Source organism: Rhinatrema bivittatum, chromosome 1 (assembly GCF_901001135.1).
Source record: "Rhinatrema bivittatum chromosome 1, aRhiBiv1.1, whole genome shotgun sequence".
In the NCBI taxonomy this organism is placed as follows: Eukaryota; Metazoa; Chordata; class Amphibia; order Gymnophiona; family Rhinatrematidae; genus Rhinatrema; species Rhinatrema bivittatum.
In genome coordinates this window covers 254257368-254272835 of record NC_042615.1, presented here as the reverse complement: position 1 = coordinate 254272835, position 15468 = coordinate 254257368, and the positions used below count along the sequence as shown (strand labels likewise).

The 15468-nt window shown below is 44.9% G+C and overlaps 1 protein-coding gene across 2 annotated transcripts in view; it reads left to right on the top strand.

The window, feature by feature from the left end:
* The window catches only part of LOC115087039 (vasotocin-neurophysin VT-like), a 42364-nt gene that overhangs the window by 13096 nt on the left and 13800 nt on the right, over positions 1-15468 (top strand). The window contains exon 1 of one of the 2 annotated variants that reach the window (XM_029593694.1): positions 11473-11638. The exons of the other annotated variant lie outside the window; for it this stretch is intronic. Coding sequence (XP_029449554.1) covers positions 11519-11638 — 120 coding nt within the window. The 5' untranslated portion in view covers positions 11473-11518. Of the gene's footprint in view, positions 1-11472; positions 11639-15468 lie in introns of those variants that run through there. 2 annotated transcript variants of the gene reach the window in all.

The following is a 15468-nucleotide window of genomic DNA, read 5'->3' as shown; positions in this document are numbered from 1 at the left end:
AACCGAGTATTGGCACTTAATGCTCATTTTATGTTCAAAATACCCTATAAGTGTTGCATCTGATCTCAGGGTGCTAAATTCATTTTTTTTTTATTCATTGCAGTTAGAAAACTTTCTACAAAATAGGGAAGCTCCAATTCCTATTGCTTCTGATAGAGATTAATATTGCATCATTTTTTCTCTGAAGTTGCTTATTTTTCTTTTTTTCATTTTAAATCCACACTCCCCTAAAAGTGGATTTACTAATATCAACCATGTCTCTAGTTTGTTCCTACATACTGTGGGGTAGATTTTATAACATGCGCATGCCTGATTTTTTTTTATGTTATTACTTGCTGCTTCTCGGGAGCAGAAGTAATTTACACGCACCGGCCAACTTCCGGCACGCCCTTCCCCAGGACAGTGGATAAAAGCCACTGTCTCAGCTGGCCTCCATCTTGCCCTGCCCCTCCCCGCCACGACCCCGCCCCCCCAGAAGAGAATCCAGCACTTGTGCGCGCTCTGGGGTTTATGCGCATGGCCAGGCCCCTTTGAAAATTTACGCGGTGCGCGTAAACCCCGGGATTTACGCGAACAGACCTTTTAAAATCTGTTCCTATGTTTCCTATATGATAATTGTTTTACTTGTGTTGATATGCATTTCCTATTCTTAATTGCTTTTGAATTGTATAATTCAAAATTCAATAATAAGAATTATTAAAAAAAAGCAACTTTTGTGTGTAGATTTGGCTACTTACTCACCTAATTTTACACCTAATTATCTTGCATAAGCAGGGCAGGATTACTGGCTGGGTGGGAGGTCTGGGTGAACTGGGGTGGAATTCAGGCAATGCCAAATTGGTTAGCTTCCCTGATTTCTCTTAGCATTATCATCTGTCTGACCATTTTGTCCAGGTAGACGGTGGTATACTCCTATCACTATACTCTTACCCAACACTGATGATCATACTGAGCATTTAGTCTCTTGTATGATCTTTAGCCTGCTGGACTCTATACCCTCCCGGACATAAAGTGCCACACCCCAACCAAGTTGATCCTCCCTATCATTGCGATATAATTTGTAACCTGATATAGCACTGTCCCATTGGTCATCCTCCTTCTACCATGTCTCTGTGATGCCAATTATGTCAATCTCATCATTTACTGCTATACACTCTAACTCTCCCCTCATACTTCTTAGACCTCTGGCATTGGCATACAGACATTTCAAAGTGTGTTTTTTGTTTGCATTAACAACCTGCTTTTCAGTTCTTAGGGATAATTTGGAAATCTTTAGCTCAGGTGATTTTTTTACATTTAGGCACATGGACTACAATTGCTTTTATTGGATCCTCTCTGTTAGGATGCCCTAAATCTCCTGTTTCATTAGTATCCTTCAAGGATACATTTCTCCAAACCATGCACTGCTGAGTGACTGTCGGCTTTCCCCCTTGTTCTAGTTTAAAAGCTGCTCTATCTTCTTTTTAAAAGTTAGTGCCAGCAGCTTGGTTCCACTCTGGTTAAGGTGGAGCCCATCCTTTTGGAAAAGTCTCCCCTTTCCCAAAAGTTTCCCCAGTTCTTACAAAACTGAATCCCTCTTCCCTACACCATCGTCTCATCCATGCATTCAAACTCTGGAGCTCTGCCTGCCTCTGGGGACCTGCACATGGAACAGGAAGCATTTCAGAGAATGCCACTCTGGAGGTTCTGGATTTCAGCTTTCTACCTATGTCCCTGGAGGTCTCATCAATGTACCTCTCTGTCTGCCTCAGCTCCTCCAAGTCTGCTACTCTAGCCTCTGAGATTGGACTCATTCCCTGAGAGCCATGAACTCTTTGCACCGAGTGCACACATACAATCTCTCACCAATGGGTAAAGAATCATACATGTGACACTCAATGCAAAACACTGGAAAGTTCCCCTCTTGCTGCTGGACTGCTGCCTTTATCTTAATTTTATTGAGTTCCTAGTTAAGTTTAGGATACTAAGGGAGTTGGAATTAGAGTACTTTAAATTTAAATGTGAATTTACTAATTAATCAGCTAGTGTCCTACAACGGGATGATTAAACTTTCAATAAGGTCTGGTACAATAGTATAATTTAGATAAAAGCCTGATTGATTTTTAATGAGAAAGTGTTTCTTGCATAAAAATCAAGGGTTGAGTGGGTAGGAAAGGCAGACACTAGAATTAGAATTAGACCCTTTCCCTTTAACTCCCGCCTTCCTCATGCACCTAATGTTGATTCCCTTAATCTTACTATCTCATTTTAATCTCGTTACTTTAATTTGCAATGGTCTTTTTTACCTCCATGTATCACATTATTAGTTATCTATCTTTCCTCCTCTCTGCCTCTTCTCCTCCTAGTTATTGGGTCCCTCCCTGTCCCAGTTCTCCCCACCCTGTTCCATGTATTTTCATACTTTAGTTCTGATGTAAACCGATATGATGTTCACGGTATAGAAAAAGCTGTTAAATAAATAAATAAATAAATAAATAAATAAATAGTAAATAAATTGGCTTGCTTAATACCTCAGACACACACAAACTCTAAGAATATATCCCACTATTTCACCTTTCTCCAAACTTTTATAAGTCCAAAGATTTCCCAAAGCTATACTTACCAATCCTCTTTAACCACCATTAAATTGATCTTCACTCAAATAACACTGGTAAACAAAGTTTTTGTTTCTTTCAGGCTTTTTGGTGTTCTAAATAGATGTTTTGATGCTGATCACAGATATTACTTCGAAATTTGTACATCACGTAAGGTTTTTGAGAAACGGTCAATTTTGTGTTACAATAATTGTGAAATTTTAAAACATAATCTCGTGTACATATATTTTCTTGTTGGACAGTAGTTTTTATGATTTTTAAAATTTATTGTTGCAACCCGTCACAAGACTTGCAACCGGGCCCTTACCTCTCATCCTCCAGCGACCGCAGTGGGCAGTTCGGGGTGGCTCAGGGTCTCCTGGGGCCCCGCAGCGTGAGCTGCGTCTTGCCAGCCAGGTTCGGGCCTTCTCGCGGCAGCGTCTCCACGAGGGAGATGCCGCTGAAGCTCGGAAGCTAACCCCCCTCCTCTAGGCGCACGCACGCGCGGGGAAGCCCAATTTAAAGGGCTTTTCCTTCCAGACTGCGGCCCACCCACTTTGGTGACGCCAGACGCCGGCTAGTATTTAAGCCAGTGTCTGCTTCCTTTCCCTGCCTTGCAACGAGGTTCCTCTTCTGAGTGCTAGTTGCTTCGTGTCCCTGCTTCTGATCCTGATCCTGATTCTGATCCTGCTCCGGCTCCTGACGTTCCAGTCCTGTTCCTGCTTCGGATCCTGGTCCTTGGTTCCTGCTCCGGCTTCAGACTTCCCAGTCCTGATCCGGCTCCCGGTATTCCAGCTCCAGCTCCTGCCTTCCGTGCCTTCATCCCTCCTGCTTGATTCTTCTGGCTATGACTCCGGCTTGCTCCTGATTCCGATTCTGCCGCCTGCCTCGACCTCGGACTGTATCTTCTTCCGCCGTGTTCTGGTCCTCCTAAGTCCCAGCGGTCCGGGACCTCACGAGCTCCTCTCGGGGAGTCCACGGGCTTCCAGGGCGAAGCTTCTGCATGGGTCTTCCGCTTCTCCTAAGTCCCAGCGGTCTGGGACCTCACAAACTCCTCTCGGGGGGGTCCGCAGGCTTCCAGGGTGAAGACTTCGAATCTTCGTGTGACCTGACACCGCCCACTGGTCTTCTCTATCTCCGTAGAGTGCTATTCTCTTCTTCCATTTCACTCTGCCAGGCCGGCCCAAGGGTCCACTACTCCGCTTGCAACATTTATGTCGTATTTTTGATGGCCATAAGCAACATAACATGTAACAGAGACTAACTTTTTTAAAAATACACCAAGAAACTCTGCCTGATCATGCCAGAACTTGCTCGGGCAAGCCCCAGCTCGGCTGTAAGATTCCAACTTGTTTCCATGATGACACAGCCTTATATAAGCAGCAGCAATGAGTAGTCTCCTATGCAAGGTCTATGTGAATGAGCAAATCATATCGCTAAAACTGTTGAGTTTAAAGCTTGTGGATTTAATTTCATATACTTTATGAAATGTCACGCCAATGTCGTAATAGCCGTGACACGTTTGGTGAGTTTACTTTGAAAGCTCAGAAAAGGAGTATGACTGCACTCATTAAGGAGGCATACGAGTTATACTTTGAGTGCAAAATTGGTGACCAGGACAGAGCATGGGCTCCTCATATATGTTGCGCATCTTGCCCCAGTAGTCTGCGAGCTTGGCTGAAAGGTGTGTGACCATCCATGCCGTTTGCCATCTCAATGATATGGAGGGACCATAAAGATCATATAACTGACTATTACTTCTGCCTGATGAATGTGTCAGGATACTCATCAAAGAACAGGAAGTTTATTGAGTACTCTAACCTTGCATAGGCAATGAGACCAGTGCCGCATGACGACAGTCTTCCTGTTCCAAAACCGCCAGAGGTTTGGACACTTGATGATGAGGATGAGAATGTAGGCGATGATGGTGAGCCGTTACAGATGGAAGCTGCGGCTGATCCTGACATTGTGCCATCAACATCCAGCGATCCTTATTTAATATCTCAGTCAGAGCTGACAAAATATTTCAATCAAGTAGATAGTCCAACCTTTTGCTGTGACATCAACGGATTGTTTTGTAGAGATGTGAATCGTGTCCTCGATCGTCTTAACGATCGATTTCGGCTGGGAGGGGGAGGGAATCGTATTGTTGCCATTTGGGGGGGTAAAATATCGTGATATATCGTTAAAATCGTTAAAACCCGCTAAAACCCACCCCTGACCCTTTAAATTAAATCCCCCACCCTCCCGAACCCCCCCCAAATGACTTAAATTACCTGGTGGTCCAGCGGCGGTCCAGAACGGCAGCGGTCCGGAACGGGCTCCTGCTACTGAATCTTGTTGTCTTCGGCCGGCGCCATTTTCCAAAATGGCGCCGAAAAATGGCGGCGGCCATAGACCAACAGGATTCGACGGCAGGAGGTCCTTCCGGACCCCCGCTGGACTTTTGGCAAGTCTTGTGGGGGTCAGAAGGCCCCCCCCAAGCTGGCCAAAAGTTCCTGGAGGTCCAGCGGGGGTCAGGGAGCGATTTCCCGCCGCGAATCGTTTTCCGTACGGAAAATGGCGCCAGCAGGAGATCGACTGCAGGAGGTTGTTCAGCGAGGCGCCGGAACCCTCGCTGAACGACCTCCTGCAGTCGATCTCCTGCCGGCGCCATTTTCCGTACGGAAAACGATTCGCGGCGGGAAATCGCTCCCTGACCCCCGCTGGACCTCCAGGAACTTTTGGCCAGCTTGGGGGGGGCCTCCTGACCCCCACAAGACTTGCCAAAAGTCCAGCGGGGGTCCGGAAGGACCTCCTGCCGTCGAATCCTGTTGGTCTATGGCTGCCGCCATTTTTCGGCGCCATTTTGGAAAATGGCGCCGGCCGAAGACAACAAGATTCAGTAGCAGGAGCCCGTTCCGGACCGCTGCCGTTCCGGACCCCCAGGTAATTTAAGTCATTTGGGGGGGGGTTCGGGAGGGTGGGGGATTGAAGGAGGTAGGATTTGGCAAGGAAATGTTTAAGTTATTTGGGGGGGGTTCGGGAGGGTGGGGGATTTAATTTAAAGGGTCGGGGATGGGTTTTAGCGGGTTTTAGTGTGCCGGCTCACGATTCTAATGATTTATAACGATAAATCGTTAGAATCTCTATTGTATTGTGTTCCATAACGGTTTAAGACGATATTAAAATTATCGGACGATAATTTTAATCATCCTAAAACGATTCACATCCCTATTGTTTTGTGCTCTCGGATATGACCACGACCCAACAGAATGGCAACTGTTTATTGATTCATCAATCTTAAGTTTGAAGGCTGTTTTGCTGCACAACGGCAATATCTACCCATCAATACCTGTCGGACATGCCATTCATATGAAAGAAACGTATGAGAACATGCAGCTATTGCTGAACCACATTGAATACTCGAGGTACAACTGGAATTTGTGTGGTATTCTCAAGGTAGTTGCAATTCTACTGGGTCTGCAGCTTGGTTACACCAAGTATTGTTGTTTCCTCTGTGAGTGGGACAGTCGAGCAAGAGATTTGCATTACGTCAGAAAAGTCTGGCCTCTCCGCAAGAAGTTGGTTCCAGGGCAGAAGACTGTTGCGCATGACCCATTGGTGGATCCAAGCAAGATATTTCTTCCATGTTTGCACATCAAACTTGGGCTGATGAAAAACTTTGTTAAGGCAATGAACAAGCAAAGTAAAGCCTTTGATTGTTAGGATTTGTGGGTATATGGGCCCTTTGGCCGAGGTGAGAGATGGTACCGCCCAGGGGAGGAGCCCCACTGAGCCTCACCATTGGGAGACGAGGTCTCGGCTGTGGGATGGTATGCAGCAGAAGTAAAGAAGGAGAAGGATAGGGTGACCCCAGGAAGCAGGCCACGGAGCGACAGTGCAGGTGCTGACGTCAGACTCAGCTCGGATAACCAGAGTCACGCAATAGTTGCGGCACTACCTGAGGAGCAGGGGTGCCGAGCAAAAGTACAGTCACTGAAGTTACACGGGGTCCATAGAGATAGTACACAAGAGGGTTCCTCGGTGGGAGGTCACGGTAGTGGTCCACAGAGCGGGGTACACCAGCGAGGGATCCTCTAGTGATATCACAGCACAGGTCCACAGAGTGGGGTAGACCCGGAGAGGGCTTCTCTAGCGATATCATGGCAATGGTCCGCAGAGTAGGCTTCACCGGAGAGGATTCCAATGTAGATATCACAGCATTGGTCCACAGCGTGGTTACTCACAGTGACTGAAGACAAAGGAGTAGTTCCATAGAAGGCCTCAGGAAGCGAGGCAGGCAGAAGTCCAGGTGAAAGGCCCTCCGAGGAGTGGATAGCCGAGAAACGAGGAAGGGCCCCCAAGGAGCGGGTACCTGGTAGTCACACACCACGGAAGCAGGAACCGGAACAAGTACTGAAGCGAGAGTAGGTGGATTCAGCAAGATGAACTCATTGCCAAGTCATCGGCTGTCTGGGCCAGCAAGCTTAAGTATCCAAGATGAATGAAGTCATCTGAGGGAGACACCCCCGAGGTTCCCGCCATGATGTGGTTAAAGCAGGCTCGGAAGCGCACGCGCCTAGGGGACCCGAGTGTAAGATGGCGGTCGGCAGTGTCCATGCTGCTCAGGTGGGCCCGGGAATGGAGGCAGGAAGGCTGGCGGTAGCTGGCAGAGGCCGCAAGTTTGCCCAATGGAGCCAAAGCAGAGAAAAAGGAGGTGAGTAACAGAGGTCGCAGCCGTCTGCGGCCGCGGAGCATAAGTGATGCCAGCAGACTATGTCGAACAGGTTGAAAATATGCTTCAGGCATACAAATTGATGAAGTGCAATGTCATTGAAGATACATTTTCTTCATTCCCACTTGGACTTCTTCCCAGACAACTTTGGTGCTGTGAGTGATGAACATGGTGAAAGGTTTCATCAAGACATTGTCAAAATGGAGAAAACAATGTCAAGGCAAATGGAACCCCCCCCCCCCCCCATGCTGGGTGACTATTGTTGGACTCTCATCCGCGAAGTGTCGGACAGCGATTACAAACGAAAATCTGCAGCAAAACATTTTTAGTTTTGTTTTCTGGTGTCAACATTGCCATTATAGCTTTTGCTGCTACAGACACGTAACAATGCTTAATGTATATCGCACTTTTCTGGCAAACAGTATGTGATACAGACATAATAAATGCATATTTGTGTTCAGCGTGTTAAAATCTACTTGTTTCACTGAAGGTTGTGGAGGAAACAAAATGTTCCCAGAAATTTATTTACCAGTGTAATTGAAGGGTTTGAGAACGGTACGCGCTTCCGGTCCTCTTCTACTGCAAAGGGTGCAGGGCCTCTGGAAGCTGGGGCTGTGGAATTAAATCCCTGGAAGGCTTGAGGTGACCTCTGGACTCCTCTCTCGGGGGATGCTGGGAGCAGTATGCAGATGAGCCTTCCGGTCCTCTCCTACTGGTACGAGGTAGGGGACCCTGGTGTATGCTTCTGCACGTAAATACTTATGCACACATTTCATGTTACAGACCCGGATCACCCATGCCCAGCCCCCTTTTTTGCCTTTTCCATTTGTGTGCACACCAGGAGAATCACGCATCCTCGGGTGCTTCTTAAAATCTGTGCGGCACGTGCCAGCCCGAGATACTCGCGTATCTCCCAGCTTTGACGCATGTAGGGCTTTTAAAATTCACCTGTATATTTTATATACGTCTATAAAAGTAGAACAGGTTAGGACAGAAGTAGACAGTCTACTTGCATTTTCCACCTTTGGAAGTACAGTCTGTGTAACCCTCCTCTCCAAGTGCTGTCCTTAACACTGAAGGGTCTATAAATACATTTCTGTCTCTTTGAGGCTGGATCACACAGGCTAGCTCTGTCACAAGTCTCTTTCCCTAGGGCTCGCGTCCTTTGTTGGCTGGGGGCAGGTGGGGGAAAGAAAGTCTCTTTTAGGTCCTGGATTAACAGGGATGCATTCAAAAACTATTTTTCTCCATCCTCTTTGTGGGTGATGTAAGTACCAATAAAAACACCGGAGACTTTGGGTGTAATGTCCACAAATAAACTCATTACTGATGAGTAATCAGATGGATAAAGGGCACAATAATTACCTTCTCCTTATCACCACAGATGATCTTTTCCTTCTTACAGTCTCTCACTCTATCTGTGCAGGTGTCTCTCATACTAGGACATGGGAAACACACACTTTCTAGGGCTTGGCTATGTGAGGTCCCCAAGTGACCAGGGTATGCTTTGTTAGGACTGGAAAATCCCCTCCAAATCTGGACAAAAATGGTAGCTGCAGCCCTTGCACAGAAAGTCTGAATTCCTTTTTCCCCAGGGGCTGAAGACTCCACGAGGATGTCCTCACTAGGCTGAGGAAGCTGCCTGGCAGTCCTTGGCTGTTGGACTGTTTTGTTCTTTTTGATAAGAAGCCTGTGAGACCCCGGGGTGTTGCCTGGGTAGAGGGCATGGGGTTTCCCTAGGGGGGCTCAGGATAGGGAAGACCTGCCCCTCTGCCAATTCCGTGAGGACAGAGAAATGGTCGTGGCCCGCTGCAGAGACCTTCAGGTGATTTTTGGGCTCAGTTCGGGAAATGACTTTTGTACCAAAGGTCTGGGAGGAAGCATTTTGCAGTCCCCCTCTTCCTGCCCTAGAAAAAGGCACATGGAAACCCTAGGTGTTCCAGTGGGAATTTCCTCCACGCTGGGATTCAAGTCCGAGTGTAGACCCCAAAAATCCAACCGATGGCCAAAACTCCAAACTTCCTCCAAATCTGAAACCAAAACTAAGCGCTCAGTGCTTACATAACCTCAGCAGGGTGATGGCCATCCCAGCACACTCAACGGGAGGGCCTGTGCAGAACGGCACTTCCCCACTTTGCAATCCTATACTACCCTAGCTGAAAGGGGTCACCCCAGGAGCCATTACATCTGTTTCTCATGGCGATATAAGCTGAACACCAGGAGGCCTGGTGGATTCACCAGGAGGCCTGGAGGATTCACCATCCCGAGTAGGTCAAGCCCCTGCGTCCGAAGCAGGGACTCCCAGTTACAGACAGAGCCCTGGGACCAGTAAGTCACACGTGAGCTCTCAGCCATTACTTCTTAGCAAACTGGACCGCCTCCGTAGAGAGTGTGTGTGCTCCCAACCCCCAGCGCAGCCAAGCAAAAGAAGAGAGGGAAGAAAAAGAAAACAAAATGTTTTAATTATTGTTCCTACAGGGAAGTACCACTTGCCACAGATCCTCCATTTAAGAGGGCAGTGAAAGGAAAGGGAAAGCTCAGCCCTGGTCTGCTGTCCTCTGTGAGTTGGTGCCATACCCTCAAATGTTCAGCTCAGTTCAATGGGAAAAGGGGGGGAAAAAGACAATTCTTCTTGCCTGTGACTCTTCTATTCAAGCCGAGGACCTTGCCGAGTCACTGAGATGGATTTCTTATTTCTTTAACTCGTTCTGCCTGTTGTTCTGCCACTTCTCTTGCTGCTTAATTTGGCAGACAAATTAAATAATATCAAGCAATTTCTAGATCTGGTTCTATAATAGCTCCCAAGGCTCTCTTTGGACAAGTTCCAGGAGGAGAAGTCCATAAACTGCTATTAATGGACCCTCGGTCTGACAATTAAACTCTGGAATCGCACAATTAAGCTCTGGAATTTGTTGCCAGAGGATGTGGTTAGTGCAGTTAGTATAGCTGTGTTTAAAAAAGGATTGGATAAGCTCTTGGAGGAGAAGTCCATTACCTGCTATTAAGTTCACTTAGGGCCTGATTTTCAAAAGCATTTACACACTTAAAACTGTGTTTTACACAAATAAATGCTTTCTATCCATGTAAGAGGGCCTTTTAAAATTGCTACAATCTACGCTATTGAATTTTCAATAGGTTTTACCTGCGTTAGGTGCACTTAACGTGAGTAAATGGCTTTTGAAAATTGTTACGATAGTATGTTACATTTACATGCGTAACTGCTTTGAAAATTTACCTGTTAGAGAATAGCCACTGCCATTAGCAATGGTAACATGGAATAGACTTAGTTTTTGGGTACTTGCCAGGTTCTTATGGCCTGGATTGGCCTCTGTTGGAAACAGGATGCTGGGCTTGATGGACCCTCGGTCTGACCCAGTATGGCATTTTCTTATGTTCTTAACTTCTTATGTTCTTATGATGTCTTGATCTAAAGACGGAACATAGCTGGTATTGAAAGTTCATGCAGATCATCATCTTTGGATAATTCTTATGTTAGCCCAATGAAAGGTCTCGGAACCCGCAAGAAGTCCAGTTTTCCAAAGTGAGAGCAATACCCATGACACCACTGCAAGGAATCTCGGGAAGCTAGGAAGGATATGACTCTAGGATTTCTATGATAGGTTTGATGAATGAAAGAAAATAATCTGAGCTTTCTCTAACTTTTTAGAAGCAGAGCAGGAAATAAAAAGGATGTTTAAAACAAATGCTCCATCATTGTGCCCAGGCATCTAAAAATGTATATTGTAAATGTTTCATATTCTTTTGCTTTTTTTTTTTTTTTTTAAGAACCTTTCACTTGGAAGGATTGCAATAAAATTGACTTTTATCTTTGCAAATCAGCAAACTTCAATGCAACAAAAGAAAAACACAGATGCTACAGGTCTTTTCTCTTAGGCAAGCACCTCTGGATTTTTAATAGCGTGTGTTCACTTAGGCAAAGCAAAATTATTCAATGGAAAAGAAAAAAAAACAGGAAGAAAATGGGGAATCTAAGAATGGGAAGTCACTGTTTGTGCCTGTGCACAAGCCCACGTTAATTATTTGCTCTATTCTAATTTGGTAGGGAAAAGGGATGCGGTGAGTGCTAGAATGGACTACGAAGCAATTATGTTGACATTGGGAATAAATAAATGGGAGTATAAATAGGCTGCACAGTCACAAAAGGACACAGTTGCACATTGAACAAGTTCGAGAGGAGAGAGCCTCCTCCTACTGCCGTCCTCCCAAAATGCCTGAAGTCTCCCTTCCTGCTTGCTTTCTATGCCTTCTTGCCCTGTCTTCGGCATGCTATATCCAGAATTGCCCCAGAGGAGGAAAAAGGTCCTTCCCAGATACAGAAGTGAGACAGGTACAGTATATACAAACGCAAGGACAGATATTTCAGCTCGGGCACTAAGCATACAAAAAACTGCTCTGCTTTAGCTTGGGTATGATTTCAGTTCAGAACAGTCGAATGATTTGGGTGTGGATTAGCGTGAGTAAATTGTGCAAGATTGTCTTGCTGAAAACATATCTCTGTATTCTTTTGATCTTCTGAAAGGGTGAATTCAAGTTCTGAGAGTATGTACAATATGTAGGTTTATATTATATCTATCTATCTATATACATACATATACTTTTGCCTATCAACTGTACCAATTATTTTTTATTTTATGAAAGATATACCTGTTATAACTAAGGTAGTAGTTTTAAGAGGAAAAAAAAAAGGCTAACCAAATAAATTTGGCATTTGCTGTAAAATCTCTCCTACACTCTTACTAGATCAAAGTAACATAATGGATTCAACATATGCATTTTTAACACAATGAGAAAACTTTAGGATACAGACTTTGACTAGAATTATCACTCTTATGAAACTATACTGAAGAACAAAGATTTCAGGTGAGGATAAATGCATACATAAAATATAGTTTAGCATTCCAATTCATAACATCCTTGTATTATAACATGGATTATAGTTTGCAATATAGGTGCATGTTTAGCTCATGTGTTTAAAAGTCTGTTTCTAACATGTTTTATCCACAATGTTGCTGGGTGTGCAGCACCCAGCATGTTTAGCTGATGTCTATCTGCCGGCACTGCCTATAAAATATTTGGGGTTGGGGTTTTTGGCTAAAAAGTGTCACCTCCCCCCCCCAGCAATAGCCAGACAACGAAGAAAGTTGAGGTTGTAAGGCTTACAATTTGAGGGGGTTTCGTTTATGCTTCTAAGACTCATGTTTCTTTTTCTATATTTCATATTTTGATAACTATTCCATGAAAACGTTGTCATGAGACCTGTCAATAAGGATTGCTACGTGGAGAATGCACACACAGTGATAAATGTTTGCTGAATAGTGGGCGGGGAAATTATCTAGAGGGGAGGAACTTTTCATTTTGTTAAAAAATAATTGAATAAGAAAATAATATCTCTCTCTACGTAGTGGGGGCTGTGGGATCCACGGGCTGGAGCATTCCAGGAGAGGAAGGGAAGCAGAGTTGTGATAGGCGGCCATACCCTCTATTTGAGGTTGGGGGTTTTGGTGGAAAAGTGCCACTCCCCCCACAGGCAGTGTGGAAAGATGAGGAGGCTTTTTTTGTACATTGCAGTAACAGGGCATACCATTTTTTTTGCGGGGGGGGGGGGGGGGTGGTGGAGGTGTTTATGCTTCTATGACAGTAGCATGGTCTATAATATGTTTGGGGTTGGGGTTTTGGCTGAAAAGTGCTAACACCCCCTCCCCCACTACAGCAATAACCAGACAATGCAGAAAGAGGGGGCTTTTTGAAAACGATAGTACTAAGGCTTACAATCTGGGGCATTTTTGTTGATGATTCTATGGCTAACATTTCTTTTTCTATATTTCATATTTTGATAATTAGTCAAAATGAGGGTTGCCATGAAACCTGTCAATAAGGATCGCTACATGAAGAATGCACATACCGTGAAAAATATGTTAGTGAATATTAGATGGGACGATGGTCTAGAGAAGTCATTTTTCTGTAATTTGATATGTTGCGTTTCATAGGTTTTAGCAGGTATTTTTCATTTTGTGTCATGTACCTTCAATAGAAGATATATAAAAGGCTTGTATTGGTCACACAGTCATGTCTGTTTGCAGCCACCAGGTGGTGCCTGGAACATTGAAAGGTTCACTGTGTAAAGACAATGTGCTCTGTGTGCAAAAAGCCCCGTCTGACTTCCAAACACAGGCACAAGCATAGGGGGGCAGACATAGAAACATACACATACATACACACACAGACACACACAGGTTCCTCCATATGCACACACACACACACACACACACACACACACACACATACATGTTCCCCCCCACAAACATACACACATACAGGCTCCCACTCACACATACACACACACACACACACACACACACAGGCTCCCCCCACAAACATACACACATACAGGCTCACACATATACACACACAGGCTCCCCATATACATATATGCAAAAGTACACACACACAAACACTCACACACTTAGGCTCTCACACACACACACACACACATAGGCTTCCTCTCACACATAAATATATACACACATGTATACACACACATACACAAATACTCGTGCACACACATACACACAGACGGCCTCTTCTGCAGCCACCACCAGTCCCCTTCTTCATCCAATGTAGCAGCTCTTTTCTTCTTTAGTCACTGCAGTGTGGGGTCCCACGGTGACTCTATCCCTCTTTGGATACCATGGGATTGAATCCACGGTGGCCATCCTGCAGACCTTTAGAGTCACCACAGGGTGGAGACCCATGGCGAACAGCATGGGAAATGTCTACTATAATGTCAGTATAGATTTATAAAGAGGTTAACTATGTTTCTATATGCTTTCTATTAATTTACTTAATAAAATAATATATCATTTTCACTTTTGTTCGATTTTAATCTATATATCTGTTACTGACCAGGCAACCTGAGTAACACCAGGCGTTCTTTGACACATAGCTCAAAGCACCTCATGATGCCTGGGCCCCGGCAGGGGAGGAGGGAGGATGTGTCAGATGCTACAAGGCTGCCTTCCTCCTCCTCCTCCTCTGCTGTCATTAGAGCCGATGAGCAAGGAAATATTGGTGGGGCAAGGAGGCAGTCAACTTGGGAGCATGGGGGTTGGGAGGAGTGAGGGAGAGAGGGACAGAGGGAAGCATGGGAAGGGGCAGTGAGTGAACTGAGGAAAGTGTGGGTTTCGTGGGGCGGGGTAAGCATAGGAAAGTGAACGTTTTGTGAGGTATGGGTAGGGAGTGACCTGGAGTGAGTGAGAGGTTTGTTGGGGAGAGGAGTACATAGGGGTAAGTGAGAGATTTGTGGGAGAGAGGGAGTGATCTGGAGTGAGTGAGTGAGTGAGGGGTTTGTGGGAGGGCACCAGATGAACAAGGGGTTTGTGAGGGGGAAGAGTAAATGAATTGAACAGGGATCATGATGGGGGAGATGACATGAGATATAGGCCAAACTTGACTATATATAGCTAGAAACAAGGTGGAAAAAAAAGAGTACAAAAATTCAACATTTTTTACAACTGTGATTAGGAAATGAAAGAAATTCACCTGCGGAGTATGCAAACAAAAATTAATTTGCCTTTAGAGGCTACAAAAAAGGAATGGACCAGTGAGAAAAATGCTCCGATTGGAGCAAAAAACGTAAATATATTTGATTCTTGGCCATTTAACTAAGCACTTAAAAGGTTCAGACTAGGAAAAATGCCAGTGATGTTTGTTGAAGGTATAGTAAAGCTCTGAAAAGAAAGGAACTAGAAAAAAGTGAAAAACACGTCACCATATAGATTCTACATTTGTACATCGGAAGAACTATTGAAAAATGTGTATTCACTTCAGCCAAATATATTCCGCGATCTACTGAGGAAATATCAAAAGACTTTTAGTGCATTAAATCTTAACATTTCATTCACCTTTTGTTAACTTGTATGACAGAATCTTGTGTGTAAAGACAGCCAAATAATCTAGTAGCTGCAAAGTTTAAAGCTGTCGTATACATGGCTATAAAGTCAAGGTGTCATGATGGGGTGAACTGAAGATTAACTAAGTATATTTCTTCACAGAAAATATGGCAGATACATGGAACAGCTACCCAGTGGAGGAGGTAGAAGCAAATATCATATCAGAATTCAAGAAAACATTGGATAAATATGGAGAACACTTAGGCCT